General features: G+C 38.4%; 1 protein-coding gene across 2 annotated transcripts; it reads right to left on the minus strand.

Annotated features, from left to right (window-relative positions):
• Positions 1 to 17,743: 17,743 nt before the first annotated feature.
• LOC147606976 (glyceraldehyde-3-phosphate dehydrogenase, cytosolic-like) lies at positions 17,744 to 22,414 on the minus strand. Of its 2 annotated transcripts, XR_015264902.1 has the most exons (15): positions 22,086 to 22,411; positions 21,420 to 21,502; positions 21,099 to 21,169; positions 20,975 to 21,013; positions 20,628 to 20,728; positions 20,428 to 20,540; positions 20,226 to 20,325; positions 19,969 to 20,115; positions 19,819 to 19,879; positions 19,484 to 19,581; positions 19,215 to 19,357; positions 18,563 to 18,646; positions 18,366 to 18,455; positions 17,898 to 18,249; positions 17,744 to 17,858 (listed from the first exon to the last, which is right to left on the minus strand). XR_015264902.1 is itself a non-coding variant. In XM_086791506.1 (14 exons), the coding sequence occupies exons 1-14, from the start codon at positions 22,188 to 22,190 to the stop codon at positions 18,186 to 18,188; spliced, it is 1,299 nt and encodes a 432-aa protein (XP_086647632.1). In that variant the 5' UTR covers positions 22,191 to 22,414; the 3' UTR covers positions 17,744 to 18,185. The 2 variants fall into 2 exon arrangements, 1 of the variants encoding a protein (XP_086647632.1); XM_086791506.1 differs by having other exon boundaries at positions 17,744 to 18,249; positions 22,086 to 22,414.
• Between the last annotated feature and the right edge of the window lie 1,013 nt (positions 22,415 to 23,427).

Raw genomic sequence — 23,427 nt, forward strand, 5'->3', positions numbered from 1 at the left:
ATTTTTTAACCGGAAAACGTTTCTTTATTTATATAAAAGTTGCAATATGTACATAGAGCAACTCGGCTCTGAGTTCAAAATCTCCTCGAAAGACATATAAGAGGACCGTACTGGGCCATAGTCATGTCCTGTTACGTAAAAATATAAAGAAAGATTCTTGATAAATTATTTTTGTGCATGGACATTGAAAAATGAGCACTAAACACATCCTTTGAGGGGTGAGACCCCATGATTGCATGTACCTCAAATTCCTCCTCCTCACTTCCCAAGGCCCTAGAATCAGCCTCATAGCCTAGAAAGGCTCTCTTTCTATAGCATCACTACAAGTTCTCTAACTGCGAAGGGAGCTATTATTTTCTCCTTAGGGATAAATCGACTAAGGAGTCTATAAATTCGACATGAAAGTCTGAAATTCCGAGGCGTCGAATGATATAGAATGACACCACGCACCATTTTCAGCTTTAACAGGATCATAGCCAATGAGAGATTCTGCCACAGCATTGTACGGCGGTCGCAAGGGGCGTGGACATATTGCCCTGCAAACCACTTATGCTGTATTCTCTCCGCTGGGGTAGGAAAATATAAATCCGCGAAATGGCATGCGAGTCTTGCTCGGCTTGTTCGAGTTGAAGCGGAAGAGATAAGATGCTCGAAGGCAAATGCAATCATATCTTGAGACTGAGTAAGGTCGGGAATACCAGATAAATGGGAAACTTCCATCTATAAAAAGAATTTCTTTGATTAAAATTTCTTCATTAAAGAAGCTTACAGAATGAAAATACATTATGAAAATGCTGTTTCTAAATTCTTATTACCAATTTCAGATAAGAATTTAATTATCTTTATTAGCTTTCAATTTCGCTCTATGGTCCCGGTCTCCACCGCGCAACGGATTCGGGGTACTAGTAGCAGCGGAAATAGCACATCGTGCGCGGGGTAGGAGTCTCACACTCGGGGCCTTGCCCACGGATATCCGGACAAGAGACTAATCCGTCGGTTTGTTCAAAATCGAAACCGGAAAAACTTCCTTTACCCAGAAAGCACGGGCGATTCCACCAGGATAACTCTTTACTCTAACGTAGTCAAGATCATTACTGATCAAACTGATCCGACTGCACCTCTAACGGTACTTGGTCAGATCAAGGAAGAAACTTGCACTTGGATCATTGGGATCAACGCTTTTTTCCCCATCAAGAGGCACAGCCGTTGATTCCTATCCATAGAACAATTACTATCCGAGATTTACTTCATCTATCGTAATAATAGAAATTAAATCTCGATTTACAGATCCATCAGTCCAGCCTAGCCCCATCCAGTCCCAGGGGTTAGCCAACCGCCCAACCACTGTAGTGATGGGATCCAATTAAGAATTTGGTTAGGTTTTGTCCCGCGTACCAAGGAAAAGGGTTCCAAGGCCCCCTAGCCGGAACTTCATGCAAACATAAAACTAGTCACACCACTTACACACCCAATATGAAATTGCCTTTTTCTTAGCATCAGCTAACTTTAAAACAATCCTTTAATGAAACCATTATGTCACTGATGACAATCCTCAGTCTCTGGTTGAATCCTTATTTCCAGTCATTCATTCATCGGTATACTTATGGCATCATTGGTAACCATAACACTCATCACCTGTTCACTCAGGGGCCTTTTCCATAGTTCCTAGCTTATAGTAACCGGCAATATATTCATATAATAGAATGGAATCTCCGTGGAAGATCAGCAAGATCAACCCACAGATCCATATAAAAGAGCCATGGACTCATCCGTTGAGGACCAGCAAGGTCAATCAACCAGATCCATGCCCGGTTTCAGAAAACAACTCTTACTCCTTGTTCCAATATCTTCCACGACGCACGTGTGGGTATCTTCGGCGACCCAGAGCCCAAGCACCGTATAGTCAGCACCCTCTAGGATCCTTCGCAGGTGACCTAGCGCTTCACTCATAGGCCGCTTCCTTGGTCCCTAATCCACCGTACCAGAAGCTCACCATTTAAATCGAACCGAGGCTGGTCAAGACCTCGGCCGACCTTGCTACGCGAGACGTCCTCCATTGACTCTCCGTCAGCAGTTGCAACTTTATCAGTTAGGTCTCCTTGACCTTAATCCACAAGACGGTCAAAATGCTTCCCCAGCATTCTTGACATAAAACATTCATTTACAAACAGTTCACAAAATACAGTTTCTATATCGAACTCTCGTCTTTTCCATTTTATCCTCCTTAGTCCACATTACTTATTCCACATCCCATTCATATGTATTCATCATCATCCATTCACTCATATCGACGACACATTATTTTCCATACACATTCACATTCATTATTCTACATACACATCCATGCATACATCCATTTTCACATCCTCATTCATACATACATCCACATCTGTATCTACATCCATACATCCACATCCACATCTACATTCATATCCATACATCCACATCCACATCCACATCCACATTCACATTCATACATACACATCCACATTCACATTCATACATACATATCCGTATCTACATCCATACATCCATATTACATCCATTCTCGCCCTACACATTCCATATACATCTTATCATATCCTATCACATCTCATACACATCTTATCACATCTCATACACCTCTTATCACATCTTATCACTTCCCATACGCATCTTATCACATATTATCACATCTCATACACCTCTTATCACGTCTTATCACATTTCATATCTTTTTATAGAATACAAGAGAATTCTTATATTTGATATAAGATTTCTCTACATTTTTATTTATGCATAAATTCCATTTAAGGAGACTAACACTTTCGAATTAAAAATCAATCTTTTATGCATCTTCCTATGCATAATTTCATTTTAAATGAAAATGACACTTTTGAATTAAAATTCAATCTTTTATGCATCTTCCTATGCATAAATTCAATTTGGATGAGAATTGATATTTTTGAATTAAAAATCCATTTTTTATGCATCTTCCTATGCATAAATTCAATTTGGATGAGAATAACGCTTTTGAATTGAAATCTTATTCTTTTATGCATCTTCTTGTGCATAAATTCAATTTAGATGAGAATGACACTTTGAATTAAAAATCAAACTTTTATGCATCTTCTTATGCATAAATTCAATTTGGTAGGAATTACACTTTTAGAATAAAAGAATTTCTCTTATGCATCTAAGTTATGCATAAAATCCATTTATGATGAAAATCACACTTTTAGTATAAAAAGAATATCTTTTATGCATACCTCTATGCATGAAATCCAATATGATAAAAGTAACACTCTTACAATAAAAATAATCAACTTTTATGCATACCTCTATGCATGAAATTCAATTATGATAAAAGTCACACTTTTATAATAAAATAATCAACTTTTATGCATACCTCTATGCATGAAATTCAATATAATAAAAGACACACTTTTATAATAAAATAATCAACTTTTATGCATACCTTTATGCATGAAATTTAATTATGATAAAAGTCACACTTTTATAATAAAATAATCAACTTTTATGCATACCTTTATGCATGAAATTCAATTATAATAAAAGTCACACTTTTATAATAAAATAATCAACTTTTATGCATACCTTTATGCATGAAATTCAAATATGATAAAAGTAACACTTTTGATATAAAAATTTATCCATTATGCATACTTCTATGCATGAAATAAAAATGATAAAAGTAACACTTTTGATATAAAAATTTATCCATTATGCATACTTCTATGCATGAAAATAAAAATGATAAAAATAACACTTTTGATATAAAAATTTATTCTTTATGCATACTTCTATGCATGAAAATAAAATTTGATAAAAGTAACACTTTTGATATAAAAATTTATCCTTTATGCATACTTCTATGCATAAAAATAAAAATGATAAAAATAACACTTTTGATATAAAAATTTATCCTTTATGCATACTTCTATGCATGAAAATAAAAATTGATAAAAGTAACACTTTTGATATAAAAATTTATCCTTTATGCATACTTCTATGCATGAAAATAAAAATGATAAAAGTAACACTTTTGATATAAAAATTTATCCTTCATGCATACTTCTATGCATGAAAATAAAAATGATAAAAGTAACACTTTTGATATAAAAATTTATCTTTTATGCATAATATAAAAATTTAATTTCTCCATGATTACAATGAAATTCTTTTAATTAATCTAGGATGATAATTCCTAGAATATGGTAGGAAGTCCTCTTTTCATGCTTTGAATGAAATTATTTTATGTGTAAATTTTTACAAAATTTTACCATAGCTCCGCTGCTATGACTGATAAATCTCAATTATTTTAAAAGATAAAGTTTATCTTTAAGAAAATGATTAGAATGATCCTTAATTGGATCATTAACCCATAATGGATTGAATCAAAAATAATCATGAAATACATAAACTAAAAGCATAGAAAAAAACCATTAATTTGGTCTCAAGCATAGATTAATCTTGGATTAAGGAAAAGCTTTATGAAAAACTTCATTTGGATTAAGATGGGTCATGAGTATGACCATTTCTTGAGTGAGAGAGAAATTACATAAAAACCATTAGAATTTAAACATAAATGGAAATTTATGTAATTCTTTACTATCATTAATCAATTAACTTCAATAGCATTCATCAAATTATGTAACTCTTCACTACTATTCATCAATTAACTTCAATAGCATTTAAAAACCATACCAATTAAGCTTCTCAAGCTTGAGAGGGGTTGAGAAGAGAGAAACATTGAGAAATTATAGAAAAGATCAATATTCACTAATTACCTTACAAATTGCTTGATTCTTTGTTCACGGTAGAGGCCCCCAACCAATCAATTGGTTTAGTATGTTGATGGAGCCACCAATGGGGATTGAAGAAAGAAGGAAGTGTCAAAAACTAGTGAATTATTAATGAATTCACAGTTCTTGGTTTAGGTGAAGTAGAGTAACAATGCATTAAACATTGTTGAGTTTCAATAAAGGGGAAGGCCTCTATTTATAGGAAAAAGTGAGTTCCTAACCAAACAAACTGATTCTAGAATTTTCCAACTCAGTTTGGTCAATTTTTGACCATTTTTAGGTCAGTTGAGCTAACTTTTTGTAACTAGACTTGAATTAGGAGAGAGGAGAGATGAAATATCTCAATTTTTATGAGTTTAAAACTCATTCAAGCATGTGAAATATGCACCTCTTTTAAAGAACTCCCCTTCCTTACATATGTGTCAAAATGGAATCATTATACCCAAAATATCTCATATTTTTAATATTGCTCATAGTTTTTTACTAATAAACCTTGTACATTTTCAACTCTTCATCTTATGTGAGCATTTACTCATTTTTTGGTATCTTCTTTTACAAATTGGATTTATCTCCTCCCTACACATGGATTGATGCTATTGGCCCATAGGAACCTTAATTGGACCATAATCCAAAAATTTCTGAAAATCTAGACCCTTAGGCTAAGGTCCTTTATACCCATTTCCAATTAATTCCAATCGCACATTGGAAAAATCTTTTTGAATTTCTGTTTCAGGGGAACTTATTTTAATAAGATGAGATAATTTTCTATCCAAAAATATTAAAAATTTGAATATTCTCTCTCTAGAATATTTTCTCTCTCTAGGTTAAAACAGTTAGAAACAAGTCTTTTATATTTCTGAAGAAGGATTGATTATAGGGAAAGATGCTGGACATTTTGAGAGGCTGGGGAGGAATCTTACATTGGTTGTCCTCCTACAGTTACAGTGATTTGCACAGGTGGTGCTGGTAAGGCCAATGGAGCTCTAGGTGCGGGCAACAGTGCTACTGTTTGGAACCTTGGATTTCTACACATGGAGGTATCATGATTCCCTAATTTTACACAGTGTGCACAATAGAGTAATGGCCTTGCTCTTAACTATGGGCATTCGGTGGTAGTGTAATTCAATCTGCACATAGAGCACCACACCAATTCTCTACGAGGGTAAAGATGGGTATGCCCATGCCCAGATGTTTCTCTTCCATCCTTTACCTTCAATTTTTCCAGTATTGCATTAACTGAGTTCATCCACAGTTATGTTCTCGACTTGCTTTCTCCGAGTTCTAATCTCTTGGTGACTCGAAACCCGCGAAGTCGTTGCTGCCGAAGATATTTTGACATCTTCTGGTTGTGGCAATTCTAGCATATTGTCTTCATATTCAATTGCCAATTTACAACATGCATCCAGAGTAGCCGGTCGGGCAATACCAGAGTAGCCAGTCGGGCAATACCCGATAATCATGCATCTTGTGGTCTCTATCTCCTCTCTGGAAGGAAGGCAATAACTGATTTCAGTTAGCCTTTCCCATAGTTTTCACCTTCAATTTAAGTGCTTTAGCCAAGACACTCAGCCTTTCCCATAGTTTTCACCTTCAATTTAAGTGCTTTAGCCAAGACACTTAGTCTTTCATTGACTACATTTCCTTTTGTTTGATGTTGTGGAGCTGTGCTATAGGACTCCATATGTCGCCACTTCTGGCAAAGCTTAGCACAAACACATTCTTGAGTCGTGTGAAGTTAACCTTATCTTCTGGTTTCAGGGTTTGGAACCATTGATGCACTTTTCTTTCTAGGGTCAGTGAGAAAGCATGAATCATGGTTACATCACTTACTTGCCCGCAGGTTTCGCATGTGGACGCAAAGATCTCTACATGTTGAATAGGATCCCCATCCCCCCATAGAATTTTTGAACGAGCTTTGAATGATGTGTGGTTTCTTTTGGGAGGGTCGAGATTCTAGAGCAGTGCCTAGTTCCATGATGATTCCTCGGCCCATTTCCTCAGCCATATTCAACAAATCTGTCCTTGTGGCTGCATTAAGATCTATGATTGGATCCACCCTTGGTCTTTGAGCAGCTACTCCCCCCTACCTAGACCTCGTCCTCTTCCTATGTTGGCTCTTCTCTAGGCATTTTCGGTCTTCATTCTAGAATGGCTCATCATTATTTGCATCTGTACGCCTTTGTAGAATTAGGAGCGCCATGTCCTGTAAGAACGTGGGATGATTGATCATCTGCTCGATGTCCTTCTTGGTGTACAGGCGGTCTTTCACTTCACTCGCTTCTCTTGGTAGATTATCCCCTTCATTTAAGGTTACAAACCCTTCCTCTAATCTTGGCTCTTTATTAATGGGTTCTAAGTTTGGAATTTCTCCCTCATTCCTACCCATGACTATTTGTGGCTCTTTACCACATGATTGAAGTCAGTTTACACTTCCCATTTCCTTTTGTTCAGCTCTAGCCCTTTGAGTATCAAGCTCTTGTTTCCTTAAGCTCAATTCTTGTAGCTGCCGTTCTACTTCAATCCTCTTCAAATCTAATTCTACTTCCTCTAAGGTTGGGAAGAATACTTGACCAGTCCTAGCTGCACTTTCCATGTCTCTTCTCATTCGGGGGATGCCAATGTTTGACAGCCTCAAGTTTGAAGGTTGGATACGTACTTCTTGCCTTGGACCAAGTCCAACGCTGGTTGACAAACCCATGCCTGCAAATTGTGCCTCTTCATCATTGCTGGTTTGGAGACCAAAAACTTCCCAAGCTAAGTTGCAAGCAAGAGAAGCACAGGAAGCGGTGCGAGGGTAAGAGCTTCATCTACTCTTCCCTATTTGTGTTAGTGACTACACCCTTTTCGGGAGCTCTATGGGAGGCACCGACAAACGATCTCTGATTGAGGAGTTTTTTTTGTGGGAGTAAAGCTATAGGGCAAATATATTATCCTATCAGACAAAGTTTTTTGGGCCGGAAACGCGTTTCGGACGCGTTAGGACCTTCGTTTTTCAGAAAGCAGGCCATTCGAGCACTGCGGGTAAGTCATTGATTCTATGCAGAACTTTGTTTTAAGAACTGCAGGAAGACAGATTGGTTGTGCAGACATTGATACTGCTGGATCTGTAGTTAGATTCCTTTTAAGACACTTAATTGAGTGCTTACTGTGATGAGTGGCCTGAACCCACACTCTTTTGATAGGAACATCCTGGGTGATTTTATGCACTATCGTTCAGAAGTGAGATCTTCTCCGATGAGCTTTCCAAACCTCAAGTGCATGTGAATATGATTTGATAAGCTATTTTTCTGCCCCAATTAAATTCTGGTCAGATAATGTTGACTTGTTTTCTGAGGCTATGAGATTACAGAGAACAGTTCATTGCCATGAAATGTCAAAAAATTATTCATGTCGTGAACGATTTTCTGCACTTTCCCATGTTTAAAATTTTTTGCTTTGGACTCAGAAATCCAAGTTACCTTGTTATGATTTTTATTGGTCTCAAGAACTTCCTTAACCTTAATCCGACAATACAAGGTTCATGAGTTAGATTTGATTAAGGCGTGAAATTGCAGAGATAGTTTATGCCGTGAAGGGAAAATGTTTCACGTCACGAAATGCAAATGGTTCATGTCGTGAAAGGCTCTAAATTATTTCACGTCGTGAAATGAAAATGTTTCACGCCGTGAAATGCAATCGGTTCACGTCGTGAAATGCTTTCAAATAGTTCACGTCGTGAATGTTTTCTGCTAATTCACGATGCCATGAGAACCTCAACAAGAGCCATAAGAACCTAACAAGAGCCACAAGAATCTTTCCAACTCAATGTTACAAAGGATGCCAACCGGGGGTAAAACAGGTGGATTACCCAATTCCTTGCCCCAACAAGTGCAAAGCTATGGTAGTAGACCCACAAGACCACATGTCCAAGAAGGACATGTTCACACAAGAGCCTTCTAGATATTATATATTCTAGCAAATTCAATGGATGGAGCAAGATTTGTTGCTTTCCATAGATGAACTGCAAATGTTACACCAACACACCCCTTCTACATCCAGATATGCTTAGGCCTATCCCCCATGAGCATCAGGCCAACAAATCACAATGATCCTGCAGAGAACAGGCCCTGAGGACTAGCTAACCACAATCTAATATTACTAACACCCCCTAGAAAACCTCATATTCTCCATCGCGTGATTCTATAAAATCATGGTCGTGATTCTATAGAATCACGTCACATAAGTTTTGCCCAGAATCATGTCAGAAAGGGAGAGAGAGAGAGAGAGAGAGAGAGAGAGAGAGAGAGAGAGAGAGAGAGAGAGAGAGAGAGAGAGTTATAATGGAGAGCACTCTTCTCTCTCTCTCTCTCTCTCTCTCTCTCTCTCTCTCTCTCTCTCTCTCTCTCTCTTTATAGAATTCATTTTCATCTTTTTTGTTAGGTTTAGGTTTAGGGTTAGGGTTAGCATTCATGTTCATAGGGAGAGGGAGAGATAGAGCTAGCATTTATGTTCAAAGAGAGAGAGAGAGAGAGAGAGCATGGATTTTGCTAAGGTTAAAGAGCATATCACAAGAGAATTTAGAAAGATACTTCACATAGAGAAATTATTTAGGAAGAGAATTTGGGTGACTTGGTCTTTTGAGTGACATGAAGGTGATGTTTATTTGGAACAAAGCCTTCAGCCTTGTTTGGAAGCTTTGGTCAGTGCCATATGTACAAAACTCTTCATATGTATGTGCATAACACTATTGATTCTTCTGGATCAAAGCTAGAGTATATAATTATTTTGTTACAAAAATAGAAGGGAGTACAAAAAGAGAGTACATAATAAATTTGTTCCAATAAGTGCATGTTTGCAACAACAAGGTTATTATAGATAAAGAGTGAAACTCCTCTCAACAAGATGTGTGCTCCAAAATGACATTTATACCATATATAACAAGATGTGTGCTCCAAAATGTGTGCTCCAAGATGTCTTTGTTGTTGCTATGCAATCATATATACTTTCCTTCATGTACTTTCCTATCCCAGCTCTCATCAAGTGGTTTAAGAAACTACCCTCAAAATTTCTGCAAAGAAATCTTTACTTTGCACTTTCCACCTAAAAAACATTGAATAGCTCCACAAAAATTATTATTGGCATGTACAAGACAATTGTTACCACTTGTGTGGATATACCTTAGAGAGTAGAAGTGGTCATAAGAAAGAATTCATGTACAAGACAATTGTTACCACTTGTGTGGATATACCTTAGAGAGTAGAAGTGGTCATAAGAAAGAATTCATGTGTGGGTATACTCCCTTCCAATGACCAATAGAGAGTAGAAGTGGTCAGTTAGAAGAATACTTGCCTCCGCAAGGCTTCTTGCACTTCTCCCCTAATATTGCACTCAATTACTTGCCACTCTTCGTAGGAGGAGTGATGCACATCTGCGCACAAAAAACATTGAACAATTGAATGAGACAATGCAAACCGTAAAAGAAGAAATAAGCTACACAAGAACCTCCTGAAATTTGTTTTTCCAAGCTCTACCTTGAAGTCTTTATTCTGAAATCTTTCTCCTTCTTGGTTCCATTTCTGAAAAAATAAATAAAAAAATAGGCTGAAAGATTTCTCCTTCCTGTTTGCACCTAGGTCAAAGGGTGGGAGAGCATTTTTGAAAAAAGAGAGAAGAATAGGCTGAAAGATTTTTCCTTCCTGTGAAGGGTGGAGAGAGCATTTTAAAAAAAAGAGAGAAGAATAGGCTGAAAGATTTCTCCTTCCTGTTTGCACCTAGGTCAAAGGGTGGGAGAGCATTTTTGAAAAAAGAGAGAAGAATAGGCTAATCGTAAGGAGAGCAAACGTGAAGAAGCATTCAAATTTTTCCCTCCTCTATAATATTTTTTCCTCCTTCTTTGTACTTTGTCAGGCCTCTTTAATGCCATTGGCAATCATTTTCTTCAAAAAGGTACTGCTTTTAAGCTGAAAACTGTAGTTTTTGAATATACTATAAACTTTTTTAATATATTTTTATATTCATTTAGCTATTTTCCAACATTACGTTAGCCGTGGACCACTCTAGCAAAAGACTAAGAGTGTAGACCCAAAGCTACAACCCCCTCACATGGACTTCTAGAAAGAGTTTGGACCACAGGTCATCTCCCCTGATTCTCCTTTACCCTCACATGGACTTCTAGAAAGAGTCTAGGCCATAGTTCAGATACCCTAATTCCCCTTTACCCTAGAAATTTATGGATGAGCCCCTACTAAAGAAGTAGAAGACCTCAAGAGTGGTCATTACTCAGATACCGCTCACCACTAAAGTTCAACCCAACCTAGAAAATGTTGATGATATCCTTGACATGGATGTGGGTCAAGATGATGAGATAAATCTCAGCCTCCTCATGAGAACTAGGACAAAGGAGAGAGGCCACCAGCATCCTTGTACCCTTGGGGGCTTCCATGCCCCCATACCCCTCACTCTTCTTCTTCCAAAAGGAGAGAGGCCACCAGCATCCATGTACCCTTGGGGGCTTCCATGCCCCCATACCCCTCACTCTTCTTCTTCCAAGACCCAAACTGATGGGATGGCCCTAGAAAACATTGATGATATCCTTGACATGGATGTGGGTTGAGATAATGAGATAAATCTATGAGAACTAGGATAAAGGAGAGAGGCCACCAGTATCCATGTAGCCTTCAGGGCTTATATGACCCCCATACCCGTCACCCTTCTTCTTCCAAGCCCCAAACTCATGAACCCTAGAATTGCGTTAATAGTTAACAGTGAGATCTAGACAGTTTAAAAGTGTTACATGCGTAGCTGCACATGGGGGTGCTAAGAAGAAACAGATGAGGCTTGTTCGAAGCTACATGAATAGTGTGTGGAAACCCCTCACTAGCACAAGGGAGAAGGCCTTCTTGATGAGATGTTTTCTTACCCGTTGGTCCAACCTTTTGAGTTTTTTGGGACAATCAAAGCTTATTGTGTTCAATGATCAAACGATCCAACAATGTAGAATTTTAAGGTTTTTGATTCACCCACTTATTTGAATTTTTTAAACTATAATTTGAGTGCACAACATTAATGTGTTGCAATACAACTTATGCGTAAAGTGGAAGCAATTAAATTTCACACACTTGAGGACAAGTCACCTACATGTGTGAAAGATTGACAACTATTATTGCTTTTAACTATTTGTCTATTTTTTGCTCTTGGCAACAATCCATTAAGCTCTATCTACATCTTATCACTTAATATGGTAGCCAATATTAAGTGACAAAAACTTTTTCATGTAGTTGCTTACTAGGAAGCTGAAACCTAGTTTTCTATATGACCTGGTTCAAACGTGAAGTAATGCCGCCCTAGTGCCCACTCACAACAATTTTGATATTTTCTAGTGAAAATTGCTCTTGTTTACGTATTTACTTTCTTTTTATTTGTGCTTATGAAAGATATCCTTTAGAGTAATCTCTTCTCGTTGTCAAGATGATTTACTAACCTGAATAACATGACCAATGTAAATTGTGAGATGAATGTGTTTATCACCTTGATAAGTCTCTTTTGTGCATATGGTAAGCCCATTATCAAATAAATCCTTGTTGCTTATTGTGCACTTTAACTTTTTGGTTTGAGGTTGAGAGACTATAAATGTGATGATCCATGAACCCATAATACAACCTTAGGGGTTTACCCACCAATGTAGTGTCTTAATCTTGGATTGTCACCCTTAATTGTCTTCTTACTTGATAAACTTGAAACGGGATCTAGCAAAAGAGGGCAACATGGCAAGATGGTGTTCTTGTCTGGAGTGTAGGAATCAAAGGATAGCATTCATATATGTCAAATCATTAAGTTCTGTGAAAGGCTCATTTGAAAGAATGTTGGCCAAGTATCCTTGAGTCCCATGGATATGTTTTGTAATTTTATTTTTTAAAACTTTGAGATTCGATCTTAATATTTTGGTAATCACATATTATTCCAAGTACATGCTTTTTGTTAAGTGTGGTGAAGTGAAGGTTCTTGAAGATCATTATTGTTTTGTTTAAGTATAGTTAAAATTCACTTACAACACTAAGACATGGCATCACATCCTTTTGCAAATGGGTATTTACAACTTGTGAGATTTGGTCTTAATATTTTGGTAATCACATATTACTCCAAGTACTTGCTTTTTATTTTGTGGTGAAGTGAAGGTTCTTGAAGATCATTATTGTTTTGTTTAAGTATAGTTAAAATTCACTTAAACACTAAGACATGGCATCACATCCTTTTGCAAATGGGTATTTAAACTTGTTAGTCACATCTTTAGCAAGACTATATACGAAGTGGTTTTCTTGGGACAGTCAAAGCTGATCAAGTGATCTAATGGTGTAAGAATTTATATAGTTTTCAATTTAGGCAATGTCTTGAGTTTAATAACATTGATACCTAAGTGGAAGCAATTACACTTAAGGCAAGTCAACTCTTATCAACGCACACCTTTGAACAAATTGCTACCCACCATAATAAGCATTATTCGGTTGCGATTTTTGATATGTTAAAAGCATATGAAAAGGTTGTTCTACATGAAGGCTACACAACCAATTTAGTTCTAAGAACCCACTTAATTAAGAAAGCTATACCGTCTAATCTCTCTCCTTCTCGAGTAAGAGCTCTATGGTTACACTAACCTCCTTGCAATGTAGACGGTCACAGAAAGTGGGTCAATGGAAGAGTAATCCATTCCTCAATCACAACAATGAGAAAAACACCTCTTACAGGGCAATATACCACAAGGAGCTTCTTTTTTAGCGAGCATCCCCAAACCAAGATAGCTGCTATTTCCTCACCAAAGTGCTTTACCATGCAGCAAGAACAAGATGAAGTGTCACCATTGTGGTTACATCGGATAGAACTAAGAGCAAAAAGCAAGAACAAGTTGAAGTATCACCATTGTGGTAAGTAAAGGATTGCTTGCTTGGACACTGAGCCGAAAAGCAAACATAATGAATGAAGAAAAGGAGAAGGAGAAGACTTCCCAAGAAGGAAGTCAAAACTCGAATTCTATCTTTTAAGAGAATGTAATGAGGTCATGATTGTCACCTCTAGTTGTAACCGTATTCCCACCTATAGTGTAAAGTCTCAAGTCAAAGTCAATATTGTAGTCCGAGAGGCAAACTGAGGTGGACCACTCTAGCAAAAGACTAAGAGTGTAGACCTAGAGCTACCACCCACTCACATGGACTTCTAGAAAGAGGTTGAATCATAGGTCAAATCTACCGAGGATTACCCTAGACATTTACGGATCCCTGTCTAGGGTAATCCTCAAATCCCCTGAGGATTTCCCTAGACATTTATAAATGAGCCCCCATTAGAGAAGTAGAAGACCTCGAGAGACATTTACGGATCCCTATCTAGGGTAATCCTCAGATCCCCTAAGGATTTCACTAGACATTTACGAATGAGCCCCCATTAGAGAAGTAGAAAACCTCGAGAGCGGTCATTACTGAGCTATCACCCACTACTATAGTTCAACCCAACCTAGAAAATATTGATGATATCCTCGACATGGGGGATGATGAGATAAATTTCAGCTCCATTATGAGAAACCAAATAGGACAAAGGAGAGAGGCCACCAGCATCCATGTAGTATATACCCCCTAAGGGCTTCCATGACCCCCACATTTCACGCACTCGAGACAAGACACCTACATGTCACACAGCTTGGCAATTGTTATTGTTTTTAACTATTTGACTATTTTTTGCAATATCAAATATTTAAGGCCTTGCAATTACACTTGGCAAGTGTCCCTCTAGCCTAGCCCTCCTCCACTGTTCTTATTCTAATCAAATATTCAACTTTAATCTTGCAAGAACAGCACTTATCTTGCTATAGTACTTCATCAGAGACACTACTATTGTGTGCCTTCATTAGTGCAATCCGATTGCAAGTCTTTTTTGAAGGCTTGTTTTTATCATGATTCACATCCATCTCTCCATCCGATCTCTCACCTGAGTTCGTGGCAATAAAAGCAATCAGGTTGAGATGTCACCTTTTAAATTTGGTTTTTACTATTCGAACATTTATCGACTAGATTTATTCCATTCAAGTTGTTGCATGGATTCTAATTTACATCTTCTATGGACATAGAACTATAAGAGGAGAATATTAAACTCTTTCATGCATAGTCTAAAAACTTGAGTTGCAGGAAAGCTCTTGAATACATCTAGTTTTTTATATCAATGGCATGTGAAAACAATATATCACCAAGACAACAGTGGTGGGTCATGTAAATACCCAAGATTGTGGTGATATCCACATTCTTCTGTATGATTGCGTGGTGAGATCTTGGCCCTCTTTGGCTATGGTGGTGTGCGCTTCACTACGTAACATATCCTTTAACGTCTAATTTCTCTCCTTCTCAAGCAAGAGATCTACAATTATTATCCTAAAATTGGTAACATGACCAACGTGAATTGTGAGATGAATATGTTTATCAACTTGATAAGTCTCTTTCGAGCACGTGGTAAGCCCATTATCAAATAAAACCATGTTGCTTATTGTGCACTTTTAACTTTTTGGTTTAAAATTGAGAGACTATAAATATGACATTATATAATCCTAGGGGTTTAACCACCAATGTAGTGTCTCAATCTTGGATTGTGGTCCTCAAAACACATTCTTACTTGATAAACTTGAAATGGAACCTACAAAGGAGGACAGCATGGCAAGATGGCATTCTTGTCAAGAGTGTATGTATGAGTTAATCTTCTTAGTTTTAAATCATCCTCGATCTTGTGATCATTGAGTCTGTAATTTTAGTTTTCAAAAACCTGAGATTTGATCTTAATATTTTGATAATCACGTTACTCCAAGTACATGCTTTTTGTTTTATGCTAAAGTCATGAATATTGAAGATCATTGTTGTTTTGTTCAAGTATAGTTAATGTTCGCTTAAAACACTAAGATATGACCGGACATTCTTTTACAAATGGGTATTTACAACTTGTTGCTGTAGTCGGACTTTATAAGTATTTTTTTGGTACAGTCAAAAGCTTATCATGCTCATTAATCAAGCTTGTTGTGCTCATTGATCAAGTGATGTAATGATGTAACAATTATATGGTTTTCAATTTAGTCAATTTCTCAGTTAATTTCACACTCGAGACAAGTCAACATATGAGAACTTGACAGCTTTTAATATTTTAAACTCTTAATTAAGAGATTTCTCAAGGCCTTGCAACGTTGAGTTGCTCAGGACAAACATCCCTCCACGCTCCATCCTGGCCCTCCTCCACTTTAACTTGAATATTTCAAAATATTCAACTTTAATCCTGCAAAAAGAGCTTTTTTTTTGCTCTACTACTTCACCAGGCACTCTTACTAAGACCAGTGCTTTGCCTAGGCCATCATTTTTCTTTGTATTGTTGGTGATGTTAACATAGTTATAAACTTGAATGGAGATCTGACAAAGGACATCGTGGCAAGATGGCATTCTTGTGGAGTACGTTTTACTGGGCCAAAAATCCAGATAATCTATACAAGATTAAGGACAACCCCACCTCCTTCCACGTGGACAAAGGAGGTGGGACTATTTCAAAATAACCACTCCTGCAAGCGTGAAGAGGAGCCAAATCTCACATCTTCCAATGCAATTTTAAATTTGAATCTAAGAAGATCTCATCTCACATCTTTCAATGAAATCTTTGTATACATGCTTACATACCTATAGATACACACACTTATATATGTTATGTATATATGTGTATCTATAGGTATGTAAGCATGTATATATAAATAGTGTGCATGAGAGAGAGAGAGAGAGAGAGAGAGAGGGTGAAAAGAGAGAGAAAGAGAGATAGAGAATAAAAAGTATCTTTTAATAAAATATAAATTAAATAGAAAACATATATGTATGTGTGCATACACGTGTGTTTTTATTTATATTTATATATACATACATACATATGTATATATATATATATGTATATATATATGTTTGTGTGTGTGTGTGTTTAGATGTGTGTATGATATATCTATCTATATATTTAAAAGTGACCACAACTTATCACCCATCTTCGCACATTAAAATTTAATCAAAATTAATTAAATTATATCGATGTTTGTATTTATATTTTTAATATATATATATGTATAAGTATATGTGTGTGTGTATCTAAAACATAATATTGTATATACTATATATTTACATGTGTGTGTGAGTGAGAGAGAGAGAGAGAGAGAGAGAGAGATTGAAAGAGAGAGAGAGACAGAGAGAGAGAGAGCACGCTTCTGTGTGGGAGAGTGTAAGAAGAGAGGGAGAGTGTGCGTGTGTGTGTGTGTGTGTGTGTGTGAGTGAGTGAGAGAGAGAGAGAGAGAGAGAGAGAGAGCACGTGTGTACATGTGTGTGCATATGAGAGAGAGAGAGAGAGAGAGAGAGAGAGAGAGTTTCAACATTTGAGAGTGTGTGTACGTGACAGAGAGAGGGAGAGGGCATGTGTGTGTGTGTGTGTGTGTGTGTGTGTGTGTGTGTGTGTGTGCGTGAGAGAGATGGTTGTAGAGAGGGAATAGTTCTTTTCTGGAACCTTGGTCGGCCGCAGCAACGCGCGGGTGCAATACTAGTTGTGTTTTATACTCAGCCAAACTCTTCTCCAGCACATGTTCATGCCATAAAATTTTGGCTGCCTGGAATAGCTGCCTCAAAGCATTCTAATCCCTGATTTTATGAATGATCAACACTTCTCCATGGTTTATTTCCAAGCCTAGCATCACGAACAATTAGATACCTATAGTAAGCCATCAACAAAGCTTCAATCCACATACAACACAACCCCCCCCCCCCCCCCAACAAAAAAAAAACCCCGACTATCCAGAGCACCCAAAAGTAAGACTAGCATCACAAACAATTATAGTAACCCATCAACCAAGCTTCAGACTACACAACCCCCCAAAATCTGACTATCCAGAGCACCCAAAAGTAAGGCTGCACATAGCCGACTCAAAGTAAGAGAGCACTTAGCAGCTGGTTTCCAGTTCACAAGGCTGCACAAACCCTCCACATAACCGACTCAAAGTAAGAGAGCACTTAGCAGCTGGTTTCCAGTTCACAAGCCCTACAATTTATTCAGCCAAAAATCCTACTTTCTTTCCACCTACAATTTATTCAGCCAAAAATCCTACTTTCTTTCTACCAGACATCTCAAATACAGGTTTCAAGCCATGAAAAGTGGCCGCTTAGAATAGCTGCTTCAAAGCATTCTAATCGCTTATTCTTATGAATGGCCTAACATCTCTCCTCCATAAAACTACTTTACTGCACTCCAAGCTACCTAAAACACCTTAAATGTCTCTCGCTGTATAAAACCCAGGGCATGCCCTTGATGGACTCACTTGTCTGACTGTTGATGGCTTCAGCATTGAAGTTTTATCACAGCTTGTATTTAGTTTCCCTTGTTTGCAGCCACAACCAGTGCAATGTGGCTGATCAAATCAACCACGCGGTTGCTGTCATTGTAACAAAAAGCCAACCCAAAAGAGCATGAGAATAATGCCAATCAGAAAGCTTGTCACCACATTCCAAGATCCAAACACAGAAGCACTTGAAGGTTTTTGGAAAGTACCTGTATCCCCACTCATTGTCATACCAAGACACAAGTTTGACAAAGCCTTTATTCAATGCAATGCCTGCTTTTGCATCAAAGATGCTGGATCTGCACCCAATCATGGCAAAACCAGAAATCTTGAAAGGCGAAACAAAGATATCAAACAGCATCATGCTGCATCCATCGAATTGCTTTCAGCACCATTCTAAAATTACCTTGCATCTCCAACAAAGTCAGTGGATACAACATCATCTTCAGTATATCCCAGAATCCCCTTCATGGAACCTTCAGATGCAGATCTATCATAGATGTTGTGTATTATTAGTCAATGGCTTTCACCACAGAAAATCATTGGATCCAACTTTCACTCTCAAAAAGAAGTGTGCAAGGCCTGATGTGACCTGTCCTTCTGAATGCAGGCATTATATAATGACAGGCAAATTTGACCTAACATTTCACAAGTACTAGTATGCCCGTCTTAGAGCACCCATACCAGGCAAACTTACTGAAAGAGGCTGTGGAGGTGGCAAGGCACTCTTTACACACATCTAGGTGCCTGCTAACCACACTTTTTGGGGTGATAAAACTGGCCCCCGTCCCATAGGCAGGCTCAATATGGCAGTCTATCCAACCCATGATGGGCATGAGCAGCCTCCTTCGGCAAGCCTTGTTTGAGTGGGCATCTTGTATGTCTATAAAGGGAAGCACCCATCCTAGCAATCAAACGAGCAATTTAATCACCCAAAGGGTGCCGACAATAGGCGCCTCAATGTGTGTACCCAGCCAATGACAGCGTTAACATTTTTATGGCTTTTATTGTAACAGCAGGCCTAAGTATAACCTAAGGGACTTCAGGAGAGAACTTACTTAACAGCTGCCTTTATATCATCATAAGGAGCACCTTTCTCCAAGCGACAAGTCAAGTCCACAACAGAGACATTAGGGGTTGGCACCCTGAATGCCATACCAGTCAGTTTGCCATTTAGTTCTGGAAGTACCTTCCCTACAGCCTGCATTCAAGGCAATGCATGGTCAAGTCTAGAAGATCTGCAAAAACTAGAAAGAGGGATTATAACCTACAAAATCGGCAGGATTTAACAACAAATCCTATTAATTTGAGATAAACCCACGCTTACCTTGGCAGCACCTGTTGAACTGGGGATGATATTTTGCCCTGCACCTCTACCTCCACGCCAATCTTTGCCAGAAGGACCATCCACGGTCTTTTGCGTAGCTGGAAGGCAGTGGACACACAATTGACATGTTATCATAGAATTTGGTACGTTTTCTAGGCTGTTAACAGTCTTAAAACATGCTCCTCAAGTGAGGCAATCCTTTTCCCAGACAAACCCACCCACCCAACTGTCGTATGGGCAAGTAAACACCACTTCTGCACCTTTTGAATAAAGTCATATGATGACAGCGGCTATACAAAATTCATTACTTCTATTAAAAAATATAACAAGACTACCAGTGGTTGCATGTACTGTTGTCATCAGGCCTTCAAGAATTCCAAATTCCTGATGTATAACCTGAAAGTCCCATGCTAGCTGAGTTTACCAAACCATCTCAAGCTCACCACCTAGGTGTCTTAAAGAAACTGAACTCATCGCAATTGCACCTTGGCAAGTGGTGCAAGACAATTCGTGGTGCAGCTTGCATTGGAGACTATCTGCATTTCTGGTTTGTAGGAACCTTCGTTAACACCCATGACAAACATTGGTGCATCTGCTGAAGGAGCAGAAATAATGACTTTCTTTGCACCTCCCTGTAATGCCACCATATTGTATGGTCACTCTAGTTAGTTTTCTCCAACACATAATATTTCTTAAAAGTTCACTTCATGTATAAGCCTTATATTAAGCCTTGAAAGGAAACCTTGAGATGTGCAGATGCCTTCTCAGTGGATGTAAATACTCCAGATGCTTCCACAACATAGTCTACTCCAGCATCACCCCAAGGAATTTCAGCTGGGTCTCTGAGCAGGTATTATGGTTAGAGCCCATAAGCTCCATGCCTTAAATGAAGTAGATGTGTTTTATGATCTCCATGCATTTACACATGTGTATGTATCACTAACCTCTTTCCAAAGACCTTGATGCGGTGCCCACCAATCTCTAATGTTGATTCATCAATTACCTTGGTGTCATCTTTGTAGATACCATGTGTGGAGTCATACTTGAACATGTAAGCCTGCCACCCGAGCAGGGTTCATGTAAAAATGGCCTTGCTTCAAAGCAGACCAGTAAAACACATGCAATATATCTTAGCATATAATACCATGTATTTGGTGTCGATGAAGGGATCATTTACCGCCACAACCTCAATATCCTCTCTTGCCAAGGCCACTCTCAAAACCAACCTGCCAATACGGCCGAATCCTGCCAAGTCATGGACAGATACAATCGTCAATGTGTCTTAATTCTTTAAATTCAAATTAGACAACCTCTGAAACTTATAGCACCAAATTAAGTAGACATCCAAACTGGAAACTTAATGCAAAGATAAAGTTTGACCAAAAAGGTAACTGATAGAATGCCATGGTTTTGCAATATAACTTGTTCCTTGAGGGGAAACGAGACAAGTAGCGAGACAGAAACCTTGGATAAAGCCTTGATAAAACTCACCATTAATCCCAACCTTGATCACTTCTTTAGTGGAAGACTCTGCAAAACAGGTAAGCAAATAGTTGGTTAACAAGCGCTGAAGGCTGTCTATCACACATGGAAAGAATGAGGTTTGAAGATATACTGTGCACTTTTGGAGGTATCTGTGTGGCCGTGGCTCTGATGGATTGAGATTGCCAACCCAAACTTTGGCACCTGCAAGATGCAGTGTTACTTGCAATTCTTGAGCTTGCGACACATTTGAAAGTGCAATCAAGAATCCCACATCCCTTGTAGAGTGACTGATAATCTCTAATAAAGAAGTACGTTCTTTTTTAAATCCAATTTGGCATTTTCAAAGAAATGGCTTAACTATTTGAACATTGTGTCACCCAAATTGCCAAATGTGATCGAATAGAGAGCCCAAGGGCATTTGTCCATTATGTATGGTAGATAGATCTCTTACCTAAAGCTCTCATGCCTAAAGCTTGCAGCAGAGCCCCAAAAATCAGAAGATTTAAGTGCAAATCCGGCTATTCTGGCATCAATCTGGTCATAGAAAACATACGGCAAAGAACTAAATGAAGTAATCACCCATGAAACCTTATGAGGTTCTATGACAAAGAACTAAGAGAACAAATCGGTTAAGAAACCTTGCTTTACAAAAACCTGAAAGCATGGAAAGCAGGTTTCAAGAGTTGGACATCTGCTTTTCAAAAAGCAGAGTTTGCATGATCAAAGCGGATCTGGTAAGATTCTGTGATATAAGCTAGTTTCATAGAAACCCTACAGCAGCTGAAACAAGCTCTAAATCTAAAGGTGGAGGCAGCTTCCAAACTTTTCTTTAACCGGATCGGATCTCAAAGCCCAACAGAAGGAAGTTTCAAAACCATTAGAAGAACTCTGGTTTTATCAAAATCATGGTTTGACAGATGCAGCTTCCAAACCCCAATTTGAAAGAAGCAAACCCTAATCAAAATCAATCTTACATGCTCTCACTTACCCTAAAACTTGTATTTTAGGGAGGAGGTTGTTTGACAAAACCTTGTTAAACTGCTTTAACAATAGCAAGTTTCGGGCTAAAATTTAACAAAACCCTGGTTGAATAAAAGAAGTACAGGCAGATTCGTACCTTGACCGAAGCTGGAGCAGAAAATTCAGCCGATATGCGGCTATGATCGGAGATGGACGCGGAAGAGAGACAAGATCTGGTAAGAGAAGTAGCCGCCATCGCCATAGCTCGCTAGCTGGGAAGCTTACTGACAGGAAGCGCAGGCGTGGGCTTTGAACAGCAAAAATCGCTCAGCCTGAAAGAAAAAAGAGAACGAAGTTAACAAGCCACCCTCACAGAAAACCCTCTCGCAAGTTATGTGGCCCCATCGCATCCGTCCGATCCCCCGATCGAACGGTCTTGGCTTCTCCTCTGTCGCATTTCGAACAGTTTGCGATCGCTGCATCGTTGCCGTCCATTTAAAATATCTGACGGCTTATATTCCTCCTCGCAATGAAAGGAGACGGCGTATGACCACGCGTGTCTTAAGACATGGCATCCACGTGGTGACCACGTCATTAGGATCGTGAGAAGCTACTTGATGACTCTTTTTCTTTCTCTCTCTACTAATTCGACACACTCTCTCTCTCCTCTTTCATTTCCCCCCTAAAAAAGCCTTTTCTTTTTCCTACCATACCCCCTCTGTCTCTCTCTATCTCCCTCTTTTTCCTAATTTTTGTCTCTCTCTTCCTTCTTCCCTAGCAAAGCCTCATTTTTATTTTTCCTGCATAAAATACCGTTTTAAAAAAACTCACTCTCTCCTCTCTCTCTCTCTAACTCCATTTTTTATTTTTCCTGCATAAAAACCTTTTTTAAAAAACTCACTCTCTCCTCTCTCTCTCTAACTCTCCCCCCCTCTCTCTCTCTCGCTCTCCTTTTCCCTCTTTGACTCTCTCTCTAACTCTTTCTCCCTTTAGCGCGCGCTCTCTCTCTCTCAATATTTCTCTCTCTCTAATTCTCTCTCTCTCTCTCTCTAATGCTCTATCTCACTCAATCACTCTTTCTCTAATGTACTATCTCACTCTCTTTATATAACTCAATCTCTCTTAACTCTCTCCTTACCCCCCTCTCTCTCTCTCTCTCTCTCTCTCTCTCTCTCTCTCTCTCTCGTTGGGAAATCAAAGATTCATGGTTCACTTTGCATGTGTATAGCCTCCTTGTTTGTGTGTACCGTTTGTGTGTGCAAACCACCCCTGAAGTGTGTGTAAGATTCATGGTTCACTTTGCATGTGTATACCCTCCTTGTTTGTGTCTACCGTTTGTGTGTGCAAACCACCCCTGAAAGTGTGTGTAGGATTCATGGTTCACTTTGCATGTGTATACCCTCCTTGTTTGTGTGTACCGTTTATGTGTGCAAACCACCCCTGAAGTGTGTGTAGTTGTGTGAGAATAGCCTCTAAGGTTAGATATGTGTGTGAGAGAG

This window comes from Cibotium barometz, chromosome 56 (genome assembly GCF_041138505.1).
Source record: "Cibotium barometz isolate CiBa-2024 chromosome 56, ASM4113850v1, whole genome shotgun sequence".
In the NCBI taxonomy this organism is placed as follows: Eukaryota; Viridiplantae; Streptophyta; class Polypodiopsida; order Cyatheales; family Cibotiaceae; genus Cibotium; species Cibotium barometz.